Genomic DNA, 25,044 nt, shown 5'->3' with positions numbered 1-25,044 from the left:
ATTGTACTGTGTGGCCACAGCCTAACAGCAGTTGTTAGATAATAATGTAAAACAAAATGCAAAGCTTTGTACGCTAGCACTATTATGTCGAAAATTATTGTGCACGCAATTGGCGCCTCCGTTTAATTAGGGGGAAGTGTTACCTGATTACGATCTAATCGATTTAGTTCGATTGTTAATTGTTCATCGAATATACGTTAATTCGATTTAGGTACTTAGATTCATGTTTTGGCAATTAAACGACATTAATTTCCGTGTGTTCGTTAATGCTTAGGATTGAAAATAATGTAGGTATGTATGTTGTTGGATACCTATATGATTATTGAAGTCAGTGGTAATTTCTGAATCCAGTACCTACAAATACACACAGATCCATTCAGAAGTGAAAGTTCGGTACAATAACGATGCAGGTACAATTTGATCCAGAATGATATATTTTGAGTTTTCATATAGATAGGAAAATGCTACAGGATTATGCAAAGTAAACACAAATAATATTCTAAAACATTTTTATTTGACTATGCAAATCATCTTCATACAGGTTCCATGTCATACTATTAATACAAAGAGTAAGTAACTTATACACTACTTTTTCAATAATGTCGCACTTAAGATGGCCACGATGCAGCTTCGGAAGCCTATAACTAGCCCTCATGTTATGAAGGAGCCATTTTGTACTAAGTTACAATAACTTAACAATAACCTTAACAGAAAAGAAAACATTTTGACAAAGAAATTATCGCACGTGAAAGAATAACAAGTGGAATGATAGCTAACTACATTTTTTTTTGCAATTTTGGTATCTTTGTGAGAATCGTCATCCTATCATATTCTAAACTTATAACGATAAATAATTAATACTCTGAAAGGAAATAACAAGTACATATAATTAGGCACACCGAACATAATACAATCTATATAAAGTTTACGCAGCCAAATCCCAAGAATTGCCGGCGGATTGATGATAAATTGCAATAAAAATAACGAGCTGGGCAAACAATACTCAAGAGATTCATCAAAATGTATAAATAGCAAGCTTCAAATCATTCCGCAGATGGTGACGCACTACTAAGTTCTAGGCATTATTAAAATAACTCTATCTTAGCAACGAAGTAAATGTTACACGTATTATTGTTTACTGTTTAACATCTACTAGGAGTAGTGAATAATTTAATGTATCTTCGGGGTTTACTACGAATATCGATTAAACTTTGAAAACCCGCGGTCGAGCCGCAGGCATCTCAAATATATAAAAATACTTTTCTATCACTTTGTTGAACACTTCAAATTCTAATACACTGGTCAACTATTAATTGGAGTCATTAAGAAAGGCCGATAAGGTGCAAGGATCTGTAGAAAATTAGACATTTAAGTATATCGTAAAGTGCCCATAAAGCTATTTGTTAAATTCACAATTATTATTGGTTAACTATTCATGTAATGTATGTGAATATAATTTCCAACTTTAATATTTATGTAAGTACGGGTAATATCTATTTAGGATCCACTCTACTTTTCATAAGACTTCTACTCTGACAATAAAATATGTATTATATTTTAATATTTCTAAACCATACATCTGTAAATTGCAAACATCTATCTACTCTCTATAATAATTAATGTCATAAAATAGTTATTACAATTATTACTTTGACAGTTATCCCTAAACCATACAGCGACAGATAAGTTAAGAGTACAACGAGAACAGTAAATGCTTACGAATGAACGCTACGAATTGTTAAGATTTGTGACGTCAAAAAGTTTAGAAAAATATTTATAATCTCTTGTTTGAAGTCGACATTACCCCTATTATTATTATTACAACACACGCAGTCGATTCCTCAGTCATATAGTTGTTCGATATATTACGTATTAGCGAAATTAAATAATCGTGTGCATAAATAAAATTAAATGTTCGAATCAATCAAGTGTTCAGTTACAGTGCGTTCTAACACTCGTCATAATGTTAATCATAGTACAATAACAAACAAATCGTTATTTTGTGACACTTTTAGTGACCTTTTTCGTTGAAAAAAAGTTTAAAGCATGGCTGTCCGACTTATTCAATAAAATAACCGATTAATTAATATCAATCAAGCTTTGGCAATCAAAGCGTATCACTCACACCAGCACACCACCAGCGACGCACACACGCTCAATGCTTATAATTACAGTGCACTTCCATTTCCTCAATCCCTTCATCATAATTATTAATTATTAATTAACCCTTGAAATGTTTCACTTCAATATAGTTCCACCTAGGCCCCACACCGAGTTCCTCTACGCTGTATCCACTGCCCTGACTACTGATATCATGTTAGTAAGAGTTACCTACTAATACACAAAGATGGCGCTAATAGACAACATTCATGATCGGCTACTTCAGCTAACAAAGATTTTGAATATTCTCATAATGTTGTTTCAGGGTACGAAGAGACATTAATATACCAAAATATTACGCGTTTTAAACTGCCCAATCTTATAGGTTGAGTAGTTTAATAACATCCTACAAGCAGAACTATGAGGTTTGGAGGAACGGAGTACAATTATGAGAACTTCGGACAAATATTGAATTTGGTATACCTGTGAGGTGAAGAGGGTACACTACTCGATCAAAATAAGAAAAAGATCGGCCTTGAACGAAGTCGATTCGACTTCGCATTTAGACGTGACGCAACTGAAGTAACTTTAGACTCATGACGTCACAATATGGCTAGGATGTCGATCCTTTTCTTATTTTGCTCGTACATGAATAGAGCTGCCGTCCATAAGTTACAATGCCGTTACATGCAAAAATCACTATTTAGCTACTGACAGTCGCTGACTCTAGATAGCTCTAAATAATTTTAAGATAAATTTTTCAAAAGATCTTTAAAGATTTAAATGTGTGTCAGTGATTTTTGCAACCATACTTCTTGAGGATATTCAGCTCACGGCAAATAAATTTCCCCCTTAACACTGCTGACATTAGAGGGGAAAACTTGATGTGTTAAGGATAAAGGCATTATATCTTACGGACGTTGAAAGGTTATGGGGTATATTCAGTGCGCGGAGGCGGCGGACGCGGGCGCGGCGTGCCGCAGCCGCGCGCGTATCTGCTGCAGCGTGGGGTTGGCTCCCGTCTCTGGTTCCTCAGAACTCTGTTCTGCTTGCTCTAGCCTACGAGCTCGCTCTGCTATCGCGCGTTCTAATTCTGAAATGAGAAGCGTTTTTTTTATTTGCTGAATTAAAACCTCAACTTCAAAAGCCTGGCTTCAATTTTTTTTTCTTTTGCTCCGAACGAACCTCATGATTACTTAATATTTCGAAATTATATGAAATGAAAATATATCTGCTATTAATGTAGCTACAAAAATGTGGTTTTATAATAAGTAAAAGTGGAATCCAATACATTCTACCGTGAGGCACGCAAAATTGTATACAGTTAATTAAACCTTACATCAAATTATTATTAAAACAGTCCAAGAATAAACATTCAATTTGTATTTGAAAAAGACAGTACCTAATTAGCCAATAATAAGTTAATAAAATTATTGGTCAACGAATACAATGTCAGTATTGTAATTTTTGGTGGACTGTGTAAGACTCTAGGCTCAGAAAGGTCTAGTCTTTATAGTTTTGTTACGAAGGCTTAGTTCCTTACATACACGTTACTGCCGTTATACAAGTATGCAACTAACTTGGTTTGAACAGTCTAATCGAAATGGTCAATTAAAATCAAATGACTGATGCCTTCGGCATTTTAAACAATATAAGATTAATATCATCACTAGCAATTTAATTACTCATTGATAAAAACGATCTAACGTTCACATCGATTATTACGACTGTTATGTTATGTAGATACTCGATGGTAGATACGAATAGTAATTCTATTATCATAGTGACGACTGCTTGATAACATTCCTAGTAAAGTCAGAAATATCCAGTCATTTTATTGTGTTTGTTCTTCTAATCATTGGAAACATTCAAGCAAAAGCAAGTGTACATATTTTGATAAAATGCTAACACGTAGCATGTATATGATAATTTATGTTCCTTGCTTTTAACTGTCTTATTAAATAAAGCAAGGAACATAAATTATCAGTATTGGCAAATTCTCAGATCAGCTCTTGATGAACTACCGCATCTATAAACACATTAATGTCACTTTAATTAAATGCGGCATAATCGGAACTTAATGGATACATAAGGAAACCGCAGCAAAGTTGCGAACTTTTATCTATTGCAGTAATTTCTCCCACGCTCGACCAATCGGACAGACGGGAACTAACCAGATGCAGTTTCACTTTCATCCAACCTTGGTCATCGACATCCGACAAAGCCAATTACAGAAAATTGTTATAAATCTACATAAGTACGCGTTTTCATGGAATCAGGATTCATTTACATTGTGTGTTTACAAGGAATTTGTCCACAATTATTGGCTGTCGGGGTGAACGGCCGCTGAGTGCACCTGCGGTGCTCATATCGAACTGCACCGGATAAAGAGCCCGCGTCCAAATATGCGAGCAAAAAACACTAAACGCCATACGAGTTTTGTGGAATTTCAATCGTCGACGAATATTTGAGAGTAAAAGTTAACAACGCATCGCTCTGAATATTGTACGTACATATTTTATTTAACTACCATCTATGTGCTATACCACATAATGGTCTGTTAAGCAACGTCGATCAATCGCATTGGTTTGTACAGGTAGTAAGATTTTATTAAAACGATCGAGATACGTAACCATACGGCACCGGATACAGCACGTGCTTGACAATCAGTTTAATGATAGTTCAGTTACCCAATGTTATATCAAACACTTGATAATGCTCTGATGTAATGAGTTACTTGCGCTTTTGTGCCTGACCCGTCCGACTGACACCGTTGCCTACATAATACATCAAACTTTTACGACGTAAACCTCCTTAGATCTTAATTACTATTAGTGCGTTGACTAATCCGCCCGTTGAACTCTGACTGTATTGGTATCGGCTATTAATTAGCAAACATTGGCCGGATGTTGGCGATAATAACAGTTATCACAAAGGTCTAGTAGCTTTGAACTATTGTTATAAACTGGGCTAACTAACCACATTCATAATAAGCAATGGCTGAAAAACTCAGCATGTATTGCCTTTTGTTGTAATACGTGTAAGCCTCGAGGATTAACTTTGTTGAAAAATATATTAGTTTATCATTATCAGAAGACACTTTATCTACCTATCTATCACATGACATGTTTGAACTCATAGCATGTACTGCCTTAACATCTGACTTATCTAAATGCAACATATTTTGGTCATGTAAACCATAATAAGTTTAGAGTAGTCGTTTTTACCTGGCGTCTCCCTGTGTTCCTTTACTTGATTCATGATTTGCTTCTCTTTGTGTTTCGACAGGGCCTTTTCTAGTTCACTTTTTTGGTTCAAGACATTTTTTCCACTGAAACAGACAAAAGAAAAAGTTTGAAACAATTAAACAATATCGATTTTTATGAGGATTAATTCTTGTTGCTAACTAACAAAAAATTCAACGTAGCGTAGTGTGATACGATATCGTAACGTAAGTATACCGAAGATAGCATATAATCTTATCGTGAATGACAAAACCGAAGCTCATTTCATTACCATATATGGTCACATGAACACTGAACGCGAAATTCGAGCCGATATGCAGTGTTACGTAGGAATTAGTGATAAGCAATCGCCTGTAAACAATAGTCGGAGGATTATACCGTATCGAAATGTATTACTACACAATACACATAATATAGGTGAACAGTTGATAAGAATTATCAAATAAATGGTTTTACTTAGAAATACAAAATGTTTGAAATTAAGGAAAACCCTGTTACACTCTACAAGTTTCTAAAATAATTCTTGATTTGGCAATTGAATAGAAGAAATATCCGCACCAAAAGTAATACAAATGTATCAATGATTTTAAAACCGAAATTTTGGCGAAAATTTCGAAAACTCGTGCAATTTATGCTGCACATTAAGAATGTTGAAATATCCTTGAATACAATTTCAACATAAATTCAACAACTACGATACATAGTAAAATAATAGACAATACAAAGTATCTTAGGCTGAATAGCTTCTGTTCTTTATTGAGACAGTTCCCTTGCGGCTTTCCCACGCACAATACCTGCATGTGTGGACTATTTTGTACGTATGACGTCACAAGTTACTGCATTGCTTTGTTTGTTTTACTGCACATCTGTGTTCAAATACACCAACTTTATTGTATTAGACTGCTCTTAGTTCGTCTGCTCACTTCTATCTAGATCGCACTTTATCAATTCAATTTTGTAAATCATTTTTGTTCATAAAAGCTATCTCAGTTTACAATCTACGATAATGCGGATAACATTTGGAAATACATTTCATCAGACTTTACTTCAGTCTATGTGCAAAATGTAAACACAGATGCAATCATCGAGCTATTTGGAGCATTAATATTTAGAATTAGTTTAAAGCTGCCGAGGCGTTATCAGGAGCTCGTCAGCTTGATTTAATCCCGACTAATTACTGGCGCCTGCATAGGATATTGACTCAAAATTGACGTGGAGACCCCTCTTTAAAGACCTGCAGACTAAAGCTATTTGAGGCATAATCCCTGCTTGTTTTGAATCTTGAATAAAAATTGTAAGACCAAGAATTTTATGAAATAAAATTTTAACACTGTAAAAAATGCAGTTTCCTACACATAGGTACACATGTATTTTAAAAATTAATTTGATAAGAATCAGCTGTCAAACGGCATTGATTGGGTTTTTCTGAACGATAACATTCCACGAAGGAATTGAAATTATGTGAGACAAATTATTTCTGATTACGATCGACATTGGTATGGTAATCGATTTGAAAATCCATTTGGTAAATATTATTTGATTTGTGGTAGAGTTATTTCAATGTTTGTATATAGCTCTAGATTCTATAACATTGTAGTTTACAGACATAGAATTCCCGTTAGGAGCGAGCTGGGAATTGCTTCCTTCCGTCAAGCGGCACTCGCAGCCATGCACGGAAATAACAGGACGAGACTGCTCCGACAATCATATTGACGGGGAAATGGACTGAATCAACAGGTCTCAACATTTGTAAAGCTATTCTCTCCAGCGTCGGACTGGCCATACAGTCGAGGTGGCATTTGCCAGCCGGGCCCCAGCCTGCACGGGCCCCCCCACAGGCCTGGGTTGAGAGGCATGCGGCAACCTCAGCACAGGGGGGGGGGCGCAGCGTGCCCCCTGTGCTACGGTTGCCCGCGTGCATGTCTCGTAAACTATGCGTCTTACAAAAAATTTGAAAGACAAAACAATTTGCTACAAATTATGACTTGACGAATTTTTTGTAAGATGCATAGTTTACGAGATATCGCGAAAAAAGAGTTTTCACCCCTTTTTTCAAGATGGCGGCCGGGGGACCTGGGTGGCGACCCCACAAACTTGAGATTAAGCTTCTATTGACCCCCCACACATGTCCCAACAATAAAATTGCATCCTGTAATAAATGCAATACTCTGTCCTTAAATTGTAGGTAACATTTCAATGGGCTAAAATTGCCGGAAAATTATGGGAGTTTTATTTCGCTTTCTTTTATGTAAGTACTAGCTGGTGCCCGCGACTTCGTCTGCGCAGGTTTAGTATTTCGAACAATATGTTTACAAATTGTAGCCTATGTGTTATTCTGATGTATAAGCTATATTATTGTAAAGTTTCATTAAAATCCATTCAGTAGTTTTTGCGTGAAAGAGTAACAAACATCCATACATCCATACATCCATACATACAAACTTTCGCGTTTATAATATTAGTAGGATTATACCTCTAGTGGTTATTATTATTATCAATAATAATAGTGTTTATTTACGAAGACATTTAGATACTTTTGATGATGTTTTCAAAGCTGCAAGTTTGTTTGCATCCGATGTTCAAGACTTGATGCACGCTGAAAACATTGATCTCGACGTACAAACCACGTTACCGTTACGAAGAATTTCTAAAAAACCGAAGAAACATGAGCAGTTATGTGAAGATGAAGTAGCATTATTGGCTACAGACCCAAAGAGATTTTATTCTATTTCTGTCTACAAAGTCATTATTAATACAGCTTTAGTTAAAATAAACGAAAAATTAATGTGCAACGAAGATTTAATGAAAGATGCCGCTTGTTTGGACCCGAAAAACTTCAATAAAATCAAAGAAAATGGAATTCCTAATGACGCGCTAAAGTCTATCGCATCAATTGCAAATGTCGATCGAGAGTTGCTGTCAAAAGAACTGGAATCTTTTGCAAATAAGTTTAGTGAACTGTCTAAAACTCTTTGGGATGAGCACGTTTCTCCTAGGCAGCATAAAAATGTATATTTGGCCCCATTCATGAAAATGTATATTTGGGAGACATTTTACGTAGTTTTTGGGTTTTGAGTCTTAAAAAATAATTAAAATTTCGCGCTCGCTTCGCTCGCGTATTCAGAAGCTATATTATGTTTGTATTTGTCAAGAAACAAAAAGTTAAGTACGTTTGGGCTAAATTTTACGTAATATTTGGTTTAAATCCGAGAAAAATTTCACGCTCGCTTCGCTCGCGTATTCAGAAACTATATGCCCTTATTTTTGCATTTGTCAACAAACAAAAAGTTAGGTACGTTTGGGCTAAATTTTACGTAATATTTGCTTTAAGTCCGATAAAAATTTCGCGCTCGCTTCGCTCGCGTATTCAGAAACTATATGCCCTTATTTTTGCATTTGTCAACAAACAAAAACTTAAGTACGTTTGGGCTAAATACGTTATATTTGCTTTAAGTCCGATAAAAATTTCGCGCTCGCTTCGCTCGCGTATTCAGAAACTATGTGCCCTTACTTTTGACTTTTGTCCTGTATGTGATTGTTTATTTCTGTACCTGAAAATATAAACCTCTCAAATTAATAGATTAACAAGTTTGAGATTAACGGCTCAAGATACAAAAAATCCTAGGTATAGATAGGTTGGCTGCTGCCCCACCCTGAGCCCAAAGCTGGCTACGCCCATGCTAGCTTTATATAATTTGTTCTAAGTAAATACCTACTTACTATTGTATTGTATTTTAGTATAGTAATAAATTTTTTATAGTATGTTTATCTCAATTTGTGTATCTCAGTATTTTTCATTAGTATCCCATCACCATGGTCTAGTCTCGGGCCCCGGGATTGTGATCAGCCACCCGGGCCCCTCCGGCCCAGTCCGACCCTGATTCTCTCTTCAACATAATGCCTTCAACATTTTGCACGCTCAATAATGTGCCGACGGTACCGACTGATTTCGTTTAGGTTCGCAATGTTTTTCGAAAACACATTCATCTTGTCTCCGGCTTTTTAATGTAGGTACCACATAGCTGAACAATATCTTTCTCTTTTACCCTTATTTGAAAAGTACACTGACAAAATCATTGACATTAGGGAATTCCCCAAAAGGTGTTTTAACAAAGTTAGGTCAGTGTATTATTGAGCATGCGCTTTGTTCACTTTACAAAGATGGTATGAGCCTCATTCAGCTATACAATGCGAGAGGCGAGGTTCGGGCGACAGATGTTCAATAATTATAGCGGGTGCATAACACTCGGCAGGATGCGCCGCACCTGTGCGCTGAAGACGAACCAAACTTAGACTTAGCAAAAACTAAACATGTTGCACTAAACAGTTTGCGTTCCACTCCACGCATTCGACGCTAAATACTGTTCGTACGCATTGTAATCAATCATGATGTTGAATCTTCAAAACAATTTTGAAATACAAGAACAGTACACAAAATATTCTATCACGTACAGACCAGTCGAAATGTCTTTTCTATTACACCTTGATATCTTATCTCGGAGTCTTAATAGCATAACCATGTCTAATGTTCTATTACGAATTAACATGCTTCAAATGGCCGAGGCAAGATTAAAATTCTTTAGAAAATGCTACGTAATAATGGATTATTTTGTTATTTAGCTGATTAAAATGATGTATAGGAAGGAGTACGTAGTTTCGGGAATCGGTTATCAGCTGGTTTGTTTTTCTTTGTCCATATAGCATGATGATTGCCGAAGAGGGGTTTAAAATGAATTGAAACTGAATCTGACAAAATTCTTACAGGACATATCGATAAAACAAGGCACCTGTTAGTGTACACCTCTGCCAAAAAAATTGGTAGAAAACAGAAACTTAATTTTGATTTCGTTTTATTATGAGTATTTTTAGTATGTACCTACTACGTTGGTATTTCATTAAAAAACACAAAAAGATCCGGCCAGCATTTGTCCCTGGCACAAAACTTATCGGAAGAGTCTCTTGTCGCTCCCACAAAGTGCTTTTAAGAGCATCCTCTATTATAATAACGAACAAAGGTTGAAGAAAGGCGATGTGACCGCAAGCTCGAGAAAAGAACACCTTACAGTAATTTTCCGTACCTACAAAACAATATCTCAACATACCTCAAGCGTCTCTTTTTCTTTGAATAAAATTACCAAATACATCTGAGTCAGATCCGCTATAAACATTTTTAAGAAGTGACCAATAAATCCGATTCGTTACGCAAATACACATGGGTAAATCGAGCAGCTGTGACGTAGATACTTGAACTGGAATGTATTCGATATCTTGTATAGGAAACCAACCGGAACCCTGGATACGAAACCGTTGTAACTGTAGGACAATTTTATTGCCCAGATGAAATGAATGTGCAGACATTCTCCAGTTGTCCAAAGTCAAAGGTTTTCATTTTATAGACGCGCATATACTTAGGTGCGCGGTTCCAAAGGGGGGCTTTTATGGATGAGAACGGTAAGAAACTCCCTTAGATACTCTTTTACCTCGATACCTATGAGTTCGAACGATTGAACATTGCAGGTTATGACTGAAGGCGGTGAACACTTACATCTTTTGGTTAAAGAGGAGCTCCCGATGCAAGTCCATGCGTTGGGGGCTCTCCAGACAGGGGTTGGGCACGCGGCGCGGCGCGATGAGGCCCTCGGCCGCACCGACGCCTTCCTGCACCATTTCCACCTCCGTTCCAAGAGTACACGGAGACACCAGCGTGGGGACTGGGCCCACGCCGCCGCCCGCGCTCAACGCGCTCACTGATAACACTGCAATCAAACAACAAACCCATCAACCTTACTATCCTATTATACTCATCGGATGTTACGTCGACCCTCGAGACTGACTAATTAAAATATGAATAGCATTTCCATTGACGTGAATCACGAGTACTTTGTCCTAGAAATACTACGTCTTATCTGGATGACCAGTCTGTGTACATAATAAATCTATGTTTATACTATGATTTATAAAATCAATTTCGAGAGGCTGTAAACACGTCAGGTACCCACACATGTTTTTATAGGAGATAATTACCCAAGCCAAGAGTCAAGAACACATACTTGGGTACACTATACAAATCTTATGAATCACTGATGATGTCATTATATTCTCATAATTATACATTAAGCATACTAATACAAAAACGTTACCATAAGCGTAATTTGTAAAAAAAATATTAGCATCCATCAGTGGGCAACACATTGAACTATTAGATAGTTACATTGCCTAATAATTATTACAAATATGAATTAGCACATGTTCGTTTATAAAATGTTTCTTTTATGATCGAGATCAAAGGTTGTTTTACATTTTTTTCACGCCGATTGCCTCATAAGTGTCATACTTTTCATTTCTTTGTCTTAAGTAGGAAGCAGTCACGTTTGCAAAATTCTTAAATGTTAACAAACATTAAATATTATGCATATTCTACAACCGGGGTCATATTTGTCTAACCACGCATAAATTAGCTTCTGACAAAATATTATTTCGTGACAGCAGTAGTCATTGCACATATACAAACGTGTGATAAATCTTTTGAATTAATGCTAATCAGGCAACTTATTAAGAATTCTGCAAAAATATCTCGTAATGTATAAAAACAAAATGCTTGAGAATATTTTACGGATCGTTGATCCTCATTTTAGAGACCGGCTGTTAGATTTTTTATCTAGCTGTTAGTCAAAATATGTTTCTTATTCATTTTATTATTTCATCATAATAGAGCCGACCAAATTGGAAAAAGGCTAGAAGATATGGTATGTACATATATTGGGGATCTGGAACAGTATCGGTATATGGTTGTGACCTGGTTTACGTGAATCCGTCTGAGGCATGATTGCGATCCCTGAACTCAGGTTAATAAGAGCTCAGAGTGCCAAGCCGTTACTTCCTTCTCGAGGAAATAACAGAGCATTACATGATGAATTTTTCTGCGGGAGCGCAATCCCGGCTCGACTTTTAAAAACGTTCCAACTCTCATTCCTGCTCGTTATCTCACGCCACGGCCTCATTTCAGGCACTTTAGACAAACGGAAACTGTATAGTTATCTTTATGACTTTATGCGTTATCCTGCTTTTTTAATTTTGCGGAGTTTTTAATTCAATATGGATAAAAGCTGAATAGCCACGCCTTATTACCAGCGCTATTAACGGAATACATTTTCTGTTACAGCTAATACTGTAGCTCCTTCCATTCTCTTACGACTTGGTTTAAAATAGAACACTTGTAAGAGTTATTGGGCGTATGTTTGTGTTCCAAAGACCTGGATGTATTTATCGGCGCTGGTATTCACATAAATAACAAGAAAGCATAATGGAAAACTCACTACCAGCGGTTCATTTCTAGGCGGAATAGTTTAGGAATTTATTGTAATTTACTGTTGTGCGTATAAATTCTGCACTTTAAAAACATTTGTAATTTAAGTACATTTCTAATTACTTGTCTACTTATGTTTTAAATTCTTTGCATCATTTTTGAGCGACGGTATACTAATTAATTAAACCTGTTCATAACATCCCAAGGTCTCAGTCTATACTATAAACACTAATAAAAAAAAACAATGAATAACTACCGTTTCATTGAATGAATTAATAAAAACATGTTTATAAGACACTATGTTGATAACTTCGAATGTAGAGCATTTGCTGCCTCAACGGTATTCATAAATGAAACATTTATTCTCGTATTGATTCACTAGTCTATGAATTGGCAATCGTCCTACATAGCATGGATGCCAAAACATCAAAATATTGATGAGCCAGCAACTCTTCGGTAAAAAACAAAAGACTAACGAATGTATATGGATTCCAATATAAAACAAGACAATAGCAGCTCGTTCTCGCAAAACATTACAATTAGTTATTTATACAAATTCAATATTTTCATAACAGACGTCGAATGAGCAATAAATTACTAAACATGTGTTCTAGAATTGCTGTCTATACACATAAAAATATTTAACACTCAACAGTAAGCAATAATAAACTGTCGATTATGATATTCAGTTGACTGATTACTGTTTATCAGGTACCTGGGTCATATTCAAAAAAATTGTATATTAAAACGTCCAACAGAGTTATTCTTTTTTAAAGAATAGCTACTAGCTAATTACTCTTAAAACAGAATAAACATTTATTTCAGCATTATGAAAAACAAAAATAACGCCCCATAATGCTCAATGAATGATTAATTTTAAAAGAAAACTACAACGTAGAACATTTGTTTTCATATAAGCAATGCGTGTCCACATTCTTGGCGCGACATTTAGAAAACATTTTATTATTCAATATTAGTATTTTAACTGACAAATAATTGATTTCTTAGCAGAGCATTGTGGAACCTGAAGGAATTTGCTAAAATTATCATGAAATATAACACGCAGAATTCAGGAATAATTAATTAAAGCAAGTCTTGATTTCACTTCATTTCTGTTATTCCTGTCTGTTACATTAGTAATTTTAATATTTTTGTAGTAGATCAAAATTATTTTACCTAAAACATTAGCAACTGAACTGTCAAAAGAATCGACGAATCAAAAATGTTCGGTAATTTTGTTAAGCGCAACAAGCACGAAATATTGTGGTGCAGTGATTATTCGACAGTTAAAAGTTACTTATTACTGTGAGACTTTTAAAGTATCGGTAAGTACTTTTACTGTTTTATAACTCAGCTTAGAATAAATGTATATTGACACTATCACTGTACTATACAAGTTTCGTATAAAGTAAGAATTAGCATTGAAAAAGAGATTTTTTTAGATTAGACACAAGCAATTTATTCATATCGGTTATCATATCGATTACTTTTTTCTGTGACGTAACAGATATGAACGGTTAAGGTTTGTTCACAGTGTACGTACCGAGATAAAAACGTATTTAATCAAACCTACCACTTTTCTTTTTATTTTATAATTTTATAAAGGTATCTTTACGAAAAGTCGACATGAACAGAGTAAATAAAAATCAATCCACTTATAAAATATAAAACTCGAAAATGTTTTCTATCGATATACATTTTTACAATCGATATTTGCAGGTAACATCATGTATTATAATGGGATAAGTTTGGGATAGTTACCTACCTACGAATGGCTTTAGTTCGGGTATAAGAATTGCTGTGGGGTTTGTTTTAGAATATTTAATATTTATGTATTAAGGTTTTCTTTTCTTCACAGGCAATATGCCACTAACACCAGGTGGACGCCAGCGAAATTATAGAGAACAATTCGAATACTACTATCTACTTATTTTCTTTTAAAAGTGCGTCGTTATATACTGACCCTAATAATTCGTCTCTGTTACTTTTCCGTTATAACAATATAGCTTTCCTATCTGTTTCATATCTGTTTTTTACAATTTTTTTGAAAACGACCCACCTATAATGTCGACAATGCCAAATACAGCCAATTAAGCAGGTGACATTACAAGGTGATTTGAAAATGAAAAACAAGTTTGTATTGAAATCTCATCAAATAATCTGTCTGTTTTAATATTTATAAATTATGATTGGTACGATTGTGAAAAACTACTGCGCAAGGTTTTTATCATATTTCTCAGGTCTATTGCCCGATAGCATGATTTGCATTGTGAGAAATGCAATGTATTGCTTAGCTGAGAACTGTGTAGCGACATGAATATTTCAAACTTAGAATGAATAATGCGCTTCTTCTTCTTTCATATATACCTTCATATATACCTACCTCCTCTAATATGCATCCAGGCAATAATTACCATGCCCTTAGATACGCGTTAATGCTACCAATTAGCACTAGTAGAACAACTACGTCAAATGTGGTAAACAATTACGATAACTGTAGTAATTATTTTTTGTATTATTTTCTGTCGAAATAATGGTAGGAAACTGAAGCAATAACAGAGAACGTTAACCACTTATAGATAACCGTTATCGAGGTGCACGTTTAATAAAAGATTCACTAGAATTTCAGAAAGAGATAATATTACCATTCCACCTGTCGAAAACTGTTTTATTACTTTTTGTTATCTAGAAATTGCAACCTGCGAAAAAATTATAATGCAGTAAATTATATAAAAAAGAAGAGTATATTAAAATGTATTTATTTAATCACCGTCTTTGTAAAAAAGTAAATCGTAGTATCTTAATGACAATAGGTACCAATATAATTTGCTATCAGAATGGCCACGTGCGGTAATTTTGCGTATATTACTTTACGTATCTCCTTCCTTATTGTCGCGGAACAAATACAGTGTCTATGCAAACTACATATTGCTACTTAACTACACATAGTATGTCTAAAAACCTGACCAGACTTACTTGCGCACTTCTACTTCCACACGTAAAAGAAAGCTGTGACATAAGTTTAGATCGCGGACACCATGAATTATGATAAGTATTTATTATACAAAAGTGTCTAGGTTTAATTTGTATCAAAAAATGATACTTGAATATGACTGGAGTCCTATTGATATTATGTATTTTGATCTGACTGTCTGACCTCAGTCTTAAGATGATCATTGCTGCATTGTAAATGTAGAGCATCAGCAAGACTATTCAGCTTCCTGTATTTATAAACAATGACTAATACATAAACATAAACAGAATAAACCATTCGTAATTCCTAAACAGCAGTTGAAAGGTCGTGACTGTTTCAAATCTTTTACAATTTACTCTATCCGGACTGTTACGTATATGATGCGACGCCTCAAAGGTTTATGTTTTTCTCGTAGCAGGTGTCACCATGACTGGCACTATGTTGTAATTACCTATGTACAAAGTTTATTGTAGAGGAATTATCTGTACTCACTTTTTCAAACAAAATAAAAATTAATAATGAGTATTACGCAGATTAAATAGGCTCATCTAAAGAAATAGAGCTCTGGCAATTTCTAGAACCCACAGTTTTTTTTTTTTGTAATGGGGGTTTGATGTCTTCAAAAAAGTAATGCACGCAGCAGCGTGCTTTCACTATGTTATAATTTAACACCTCATTAACTAGTGTGTTGCATTATAAAGTAGAAGTCGTTAGCACGCAGCACAACGCAATAATCCGGGAAATGTCATACTGACGCGGACCCGGACGTCAGCGGATACACCAAATAACTAAATAATTATACTTAATACTTCATAGAGCAATCAAGCTAAATATTTACAGCAATAAAAGTATTTTCACTTTATAACATCTGAGCTACCACAAACTGCGGTGCGGCACGGACTAAATGTAAACAAACTAGCTTTGCACTCGTTGTTGGCTATTTGTAGCGGGAGCAATAATTACCACTAAAAGTAAGAGTGGCTAGTTTAGTAAGATTAAGGTTGGGCTGTAAAATAATATCTGTAGCTATACTACCAATATACCCGCCCGCAGGGAGTGCCCTTGAAAAGGATATCTGCTGCCTACAAGTCGGAGTCGGTGTATCGAACCAACCGTCTGTGAAGGCCAAACATAGCCAAAGTTAACGCTACGAATGTTTCAAGGTTATTCATGAAACTGAAAAATCTTAAGTAAAATGCTCTTCTTTTTAAATCCACGAACCGGTTATCTTGTTTATATTCAAAAGATAAATAAGTAGATTAACTATATTAAAATGGTATTAACCCATCTAAAACGTAGATAAGAGAGGCTCTTCAGTAAAGAAATCGTTATGTACAAATTAAAACATGTTTAAAACATGATGTTGTACTCATGAATAGTAAAAGCTTCGATATAATCTCGACACATGTATTTAGCATAACGTTTTGCAATGTCAAGGTGGGTTTTGATAATCGGGGAAATGTGTCCGTGTAAATCAATATTTCGTTAGCGATATCGTTCACTATGCAAAGGTCACTCGCACACCATTAACTGACCCCTGACCGATGGTTATTTTTAGCCTTCCTAGCCATGCTGTACAAGGTTGTTTCAGCACTTATTTGCTGAAACAATTGACGTCACTACGTCTGAAGGTTGCCACTGTTCATTTTACTTCGTTAAACAGATAATAAGACATTCGCGGAAACTACATTTGCTTTGAGACTAATTAATTACTAAAAATGTGTAGATAGACTCACTGAAGGTTACTCGTACATATATGCAACATGCAGTTGAAAATATTTCCATTAGAACGCTCGACGTTCTTCAAATGTCTTTGACTACGTTTTCCCCTTTAGAGTTTAGTCCTTGCCTTCAGTTTGTCAGTTTCTACGTCGACATTTTACATAATTGCGTCTCATAGGAAAATATTCTCATTATCTGACATAATTATGATTTTCAAAGTATGATCATTTGCAAAGTTTCAGGTTTATGTATTGCGCATAAGAGTAACAAGCTATTTCCTACATGCGCAATAATTCAACATATACCTGAGTATGTATGTATGTTATTGCCTTACAGGAATAGGTTTAACAATATTACCTACAACGTGTAAGAATGTATGTTGTTGCATTACGGGAAGAGGATTAAAATTGGATCATTTGTTGTAACTCGATTTGTATGCATTTCATAAGACTTGCATTACAGCAGTGATATTTTTTTTAGAATAATGGAATAGATACGTGAGATAACAACAATGAACAATGAGTATTACGCGTACCATATGATTATGCTGAACTATTATTTACACGTCTGCTTTACAAAACATTTCACACATTTACAAAGGAATAATGGCTAATAAATCGATTTGAGAAACTTGATTGATCTCGAGATAAAATCAAATGTGTCCTACCTATTTACAGTAGGTACCTATCTAACTACGACGTACAAATGGTATGAGATTGAGTATCGAGCATAACTGGTGCAGTACCTATTAGAGCGATGTTAATGATTCATTTGTAAGTTGCGATGTCTAATAGACGTACCTACCTACATTAGGATCCTCCTTGTAGGTCAGGTTACACTGTTAGCAAACCATATTTGCACGTGCTACGAACCGAAGTTTATAACGTATAATGTGTTTTACATAGATTATTATAGTTACACGTAGCTACGGAGCTAATTAATCAAATTGCAGTGCCACCAGCTCGCTTCCGAGCCGAGTGAAGTTAAATGACTGTAAACTTGTAGCAATTACTGTAACCAACTAAATGGCAAAACTGACGTTGCAAAATTTTTAACCTAGTTTCAATTTTATGAAGTATTTTCAAAATATGTTTTAAAATAATGAATTTAAAAATATTATTGTGAAGTAAGCTATTCATATAGATATTAGGATAATGGGTGTTAATAGATTTCAAATAATGAGTATGACGCATAACAGTGGGACCGTCGAATGCGTCTAATGAATGCTATCCATATAGGCACACATGCTAACTGTGTCAATAGACTGGGTTTACAACTACAGCGCAGTTAGGCGCAGGTACACAGTCACTTGAACAACATAAACTAGCTTTGTTCGATAGATAATAAGAACAGCACTGCTTGTAGAATTTGTAAAACAAAAACTTTATTAATTTAATACCAGAAATAAATAACGTCGTAAGTTTGTTTAAGCAACGAACCTATGAAATATTGTAAAGAATATAGGTACGTGTGTGTGTGAATCATTTTTCTATCAGAGTTACTACATCGGATCTGGCAAAAATTCAAACGAATCCAAAAAGGGGTCAAACTTCAATCGCATACTGCACGTTTTATTGCGCCATTTTTAATGGGAATTCTTGTATCTAGTTTATGATTTGGGTAATCATTATGAAACAGGCGTGACCATTATACAATAAAGCAGGGGGTTATTTTTGCCAGCGGTAATGGTACGGAAGATATTACTGCTTCAGATATACGATTCCGAAGACACGTGCACTGTGGGGCGGCGCGTTTACAACCCATAAATTATAAAGTGCTAGCACACTTTGGGTAGCACGCAAGATGTTTAATTTAGACTATTTCTATTGAATACCAGGCACGCCGATCAAGGTAAAACACATCAAATAAAAAAGATAGCTTATGTTTGATACGTCGGAAACACCAGCCATCTAAACAAATATCCATAAGCAGCTGCTGCTACATCGCAAGGGAGTGTAATAAAGGTGAGTAAAAATAAACAATTCACCGCGTCGATATACATTGATCTAACACAAATATGAAGACCAACGCGGTCGCGGTCAGCATACGTTGAGTATTTAAAATCTCTTAACTGTCGTGATGACGTGCACCAATCAACAACGGACGAATGATCCCTCCGTGACACGATCAATAAGCCACTTCCTCATGCGGGCGCACACGAATCGGTTATTACAGTTGATGACAGTTATAACTACTACACAAAGTTTTCCCGTGTGCCTCAATGGGAGAGGTTAACTGATTCGACCAAAGAAGATGCAGCACACATGTGCGCATATTCTTAATAGGACCAATGAAACTAAATAGAACTTCATTGTTTTAATAGGTGACCATTGTAAACTATTTTAGGAGACTTTAGAACGAATAGAAAGTGATCTACTACTTTGTTTACGACTGAATATTTGATGGTGCGTCAATCCTTTATGGCATGCAAATTGCACAACTGACCATTTTGTCAGTACAAATTATAGCTTGTCAGTACAGATTAACGTTCGTTTTAAATAAAGGGTGTGAATAGGAAAGGGTTCACTTAGATTTAGGGGACGACCCCATGTTTGATCGCAAGGACACTATTTGGTCATTACTGAATAATAATGATATACCACACATAACACCGCTTAATTCTAAAATGTATATGGCAGAGTTTTGAAACATTTCATCATTATCTATTTACAAATAACTTAAAAGATCATGTCTCCTAGTGTTTTTGCAAAATAGATGTTTGACAATATGTGTAGCAATATGAATTAATTACCTCTAAGTAAAAACCAGGAAGTGCCTAATATTTTTGGATATTACGTAAATCAAAACCACGAATCACCAAGAAATACCGAGGCATTATAAAAAAACAATAAGGTAATAGAACAAAAACCATAAATGAGCTACTCTAAGTAGTGAAGTGCTTGTTATAACAGTGTAAATCTATGTCAGCCATGCCGCGATAACCACGTTATCAATACCAACATGCCAACCATTTATTTCGAAAATTTATCACGCTCAGCAGTTACCTTGACCGCTCCCATACCATTATTTATCAAGACCTTCGTTCCAACACGAAAACACTTGAGATTTTATAGGAACTACTGAATTATTAGTTTACTTACTGCCGTTTCCAATATTTTATCTAACTGTTGTTTTGCTAACTGAAGATAGGAATATGACATTAGTTATTTGAGGCTTATGTCAAAACTAGCTTCCGCCCGCGTAGAGTTCGGATACCTATATCGCGTTTCTAAGAGAATTCTTCAAAATCTGGGATAAAAACTATCCTAAATTCAGGTCAACTCTATCAAAATTTCATTAAAATCAGTTCAGTGGTTTAAACGTGAAAGCATAACAGACAGCCAGACATACAGAGTTACTTTCGCATTTATAATATTAGTAGGGTTTATATCTCTAGTAGCAAATCATCAGATAGGTAAAATATTGGGAACGTCCGTTAATGTACGTGATAACTATAACTGCCGTCTATGGAAGCACTTTGCAAATTAAACTGAAATAGCAAGTGATGGCACAAAGCGAAAAGATGCTACGTCATACGGACAATATTTTGTCTTCAAGTTTCCGACTGCATAACCTACCAGCTTCAGTTATTGTGAAACTAACTGTGACTGTGTGCATTCATTCCTTATATTGCTACTTTGCACACCGTAATGTCACGAGGGACTAGGAGTCTTATTCTGCGTAGTAAGAGTTTTTTCTTTATTTAACTAAACTATGAGTAATAAAATAATGAGTTATGTAGTCTTCTTTATAATTGAACATTTTGATTAACAAGATAGTGCAAGGCAATCAATTCGATAACGTATTAGGTAATTTGAGCATTTATCCTCAAAAGCCAAATCGCATTTTAATAACGGTAATGACGTGCTCACTAAATGTCAAATAATTATGAGAGTAAATATTTATTTTCAGCAAACAGTATCGATAACAATAGTAGAGGGCATCCCTTGCTATTGCGTTCATGGGCAGGGCTCTGGGGGCGATGACCTCTAGAAGCAGACGGAGCTTTTCGCGTCTCGCCCTACTTGCCGCCCGCCCAACACAATTTTACATATACGTGCCAGCTTTTTTCAAGAAAAACCTTCAATATTACGCCGTAATTATATTAAATATTCTGAATACAATGTTGGCTTCTATCTGTTGAGGTAAGCAACTGACAAAAATCGTGCTCAAGTACTTCCCAAATGAATACACACTCGAATTTGAGTGTTGCTAGGTTGTTACACCCACTTATAAATTCAGAAAATGCTTATGAGAATATTTGGAGTGACGACAAAAAATATAACAATGAGGAAGGTATTTAGAGACTCTTAACCATCCTCATTCTGATGATAAAACAATTTTTGAATTACTTAATTATTTTCGTTTTGTCCATTTTCTTCATTAAGGCACGTAATTAACTCCTCTTTGAATCAAAATCCTATCGGAAACGGCCTTGCATCACAGTTCTAGAGGCATTGTTGTAAGGCTGCGATTCCATTGTTAGTGTAAAACAGAGGCAGCGTCGGACTTCCTTTGTCCTTTAAAGCGTTGCCAGTAGATGCACTAGTTGGAGTCACCGGCACGCCAAGCGCCGCACTTGATTGCACTTTCGCTTTCAATGCATCGACCAGGCAGCTTGTAGCAACTGTTTGATGTCAGCGTTTCTACACTACTTGGTAATTTTATGACATTCAAGCAGTCTGTCATACAGAGCTACTACCATCGGCTGCCAACGGAACATTCTGGGTAAATAATTTGAAGAGCATGTTAACGGCTTCAATAAAAGCGATGTGTCATTGTTGCTAAATAACAAGTTAACATGTTGCTGACAATATTATACAAATATATTATTATCATCAGCAGATTCTAGGTTCTTTGTCACATTCGCATGTTTAAGAATGTAATCTATGTAATGTAACGAAAGTCAAAGTGGAACAACTATTTACATTACACATAATTAAGCAATTGCATAAGTCACCGTCATAAACAACATAAAACTAAAAAGTGAAAAAAGCGTTTACCTCAAACAGTGGGTTCGCTTCGCTCTCGTAAGAAATTACGACTAATGCGTAATGGCCGTGTCGTAAGTCGACAATTCCGCCACTTTCTTATGAAGACACTATTTGCGGATACTGTCTTCTATGACAAATAATATACTTAATGTAGTTAGCTTTCAAATAACAACTAGCTATTTAACGATGCTGTAAATCAAATTAACGATCAATTAAAAGAGGCTAATCCAATGTTACCCGGACTGTTATAATCTATTCGGTCGTTTCGAAAATAAATATACATTTATATAAATATACGCGCGAAAAACATCTGAGTATTCGAAAACAAATGATGATCATACACTTCAACAGCATCATGCAATTCCTACTGGTATTCATTTAATCAAATCCGATATATAAGTAACACATTGTTACCACGCAATAGTTTATTTATTTCGACTGTCAGCTCCTTCATTGTTTGAGAGTGTTTGTTTATTTCGATTCAGATGGCATGCGCACATTGCATAGGGATTATTGTTTGTTTGTTTAGTTTTCTTCTATGTCTAATATTTCATTTCACCATTCCAGTCTCACTTTTTTAAACAAACATTACTTCGTATTAAATTTTTACTGACGCTTGAACATAATGTGGTATGAAAAATTAATCTGAACGTGACTTCATTTTATTACTTATTTCTTTAAAATTAAGCACAATAACGCTGGTGATATTTTCAACACTTTAATATGGAAGATAATACAGAAGCGCCACCCATTGCGTTGTTCCTTATCCAGAATTCCCACTCCCCCTTATCCTGCTCCCGTGCCAAATGTCCCACGCTTGCTGCATACATAATGTTAATGCAACCACCCACACAATACTAACCTACTTGAACATGCGATGCACAAAAATCTAACTGTGTCCATTCTGTCCGCATTCCATATCACGAACAGCCAGCCACATCACGTCCCAATTATATAGATGACCATTATATTCCGTCAAATATTTGCAATTTTGGTCAAAGCTGGTGTTTTGCTTACGAATTACAAGTGCTAATTTCTCATTATTTAAACAAATCTTTACCACCAGGGCATGTACTTATTTGGCTCGCTTTATTTGGTTCTACAGTCTATATGGCATTTTTAATGTGGTCGTTATCGTTACACGTTAAATCTTTGCTTCATGAAATCATTTCACACAAAACAAACCTGCTTGTTTTATGGAAGTCTACTTATGGAAATGTTTGGTACATCATAATAGTAAAGTATCTCGAACACGTGCGTTCTTTGAATGATAAATGGTTTCAAGATAAAGCAGTCGGTCACCTCTGAAGTTACTGTATCATAGCGAGGCTAATCTCTGGTTCATATTCATATGAGGACGTGTCAACAAAGTGTTATTGTCCTCTGCATGACTGACGGCATATGAAATTAAGGATCATGAATTATGACGCAGTTCACGCAATGTCGACTATGGCCGTGGCCGTAGCGGTTCGGAAGCGATAAGAACCACAAAGGAGCACTATTTTATTTCCTGAGTTAATCAGTAAAACACGAAACAAATGCACGAGTTAAAACTTTTATCGCAGTTTAATACAAAAGACAAAAACGTAACGAAACGAGAGCGAATTTAAAATTAAGAGCTTATAGCGAAGTAAGAAATAAGAACTGCTTAAGAGCCTAGTTAATGAATCAACTGGATGTTGTAAACAACATTATGAAAGGATGAATAGAACAAAGAGTATTAGGTGACCGAGCACTGGTGCAGTATGTCACTGTGGTCAGATATCATAATCAGACGGCGTGAAAGCGCTGGACATGTGCTTTTGTTTAGCCCGCGCATATTAGTACGTGTGCCAAATAACAACTAGCCGTGTTGAAACACTACCTTGTCCAAATGTAAATGCAACGACGTAGTAGAAACAGGACAGGGTTATGATACTTTCGATCGTAAATTGTAAGCCAAGCCTAATCGGGAGCCTACAATGAGATATGGATATGATATGTATACCGTTTTCATAGATGGCGAGTTTCTCTTGTATGGCAGGTGCAGTTTTACGTGGTCTGGCGTCGCACATTGCGACGACGGATGCGGGCCGAGCAGCGACGACTAAATGCCTCAATACAGAAGCCGGGCAACGTGTCACGGCCACCTAACAGGATTAACTTACCTGCCCTACTACTACGCAGGTAAAATGAACTGAACTACTCGTACTAACCACAATATCTTATAACTTAACCGGCTTATGACTATTGGTTTGATTTTGAACAGAGCCGACTACCGTTTACATTTAAACAAGATTAAGTTGAATGTAACAGCAGTAAAACATAGGATTTTATTGCTCCTCCACACGTAGCTGCAGCTCTGCTAATTTTCGCAGTAAATATTTGTTTTCTGTTTGGAATACCCATTTTGTTAGAAATACATATCATCAATGAAGCTATTTTTATAGCAAATGTTTATAAGACAGTTTTCACAGACGTTGTACTTCTGCTTAAGATTTTTTTTTATTTTAGTCGATATTGACAACAGCAACAGGCAAAAAGGCTTGATGTATTCAGAGATGTATACTTTCATACCTACTTCAAAAGTATTACGTTGGTATATCAAAACAATATTTGAGGGGGATCCCATAGAGACCACCAGACTACGTGGGATTGGCATTGTAGTTTTCTATCCTCGGTCGAAGAAACAGAAATAGATGGAGGGATGTTCTGGCGAAAGAT

At 35.6% G+C, this 25,044-nt stretch overlaps 1 protein-coding gene across 1 annotated transcript; it reads right to left on the bottom strand.

Moving 5' to 3' along the window:
• Nucleotides 1–495: 495 nt before the first annotated feature.
• LOC110375298 (protein FAM107B) lies at nt 496–24,482 on the bottom strand. The gene is made up of 4 exons (XM_021333362.3): nt 24,329–24,482; nt 10,891–11,101; nt 5,328–5,431; nt 496–3,193 (listed from the first exon to the last, which is right to left on the bottom strand). Exons 1-4 carry the CDS (start codon nt 24,393–24,395, stop codon nt 3,042–3,044), a joined length of 534 nt encoding a protein of 177 aa, XP_021189037.1. The 5' UTR covers nt 24,396–24,482; the 3' UTR covers nt 496–3,041.
• Nucleotides 24,483–25,044: the final 562 nt, after the last annotated feature.

This window comes from Helicoverpa armigera, chromosome 4 (genome assembly GCF_030705265.1).
Source record: "Helicoverpa armigera isolate CAAS_96S chromosome 4, ASM3070526v1, whole genome shotgun sequence".
Classification (NCBI taxonomy): Eukaryota; Metazoa; Arthropoda; class Insecta; order Lepidoptera; family Noctuidae; genus Helicoverpa; species Helicoverpa armigera.
Note: the sequence above shows the minus strand (reverse complement) of the source record. Positions and strands in the feature narration are given on the sequence as shown.

Coding starts and splice junctions, on each gene's coding strand:
- LOC110375298 (XM_021333362.3), bottom strand. CDS start 24,395: ATGTGCGACGCCAGACCACGTAAAACTGCACCTGCCATACAAGAGAAA. Junction 5,432..10,890: donor CTCCTCTTTAACCAAAAGAT/GTAAGTGTTCAC, acceptor TGTCTGTTTCAG/TGGAAAAAATGTCTTGAACC. Junction 3,194..5,327: donor GGAACACAGGGAGACGCCAG/GTAAAAACGACT, acceptor TTCTCATTTCAG/AATTAGAACGCGCGATAGCA.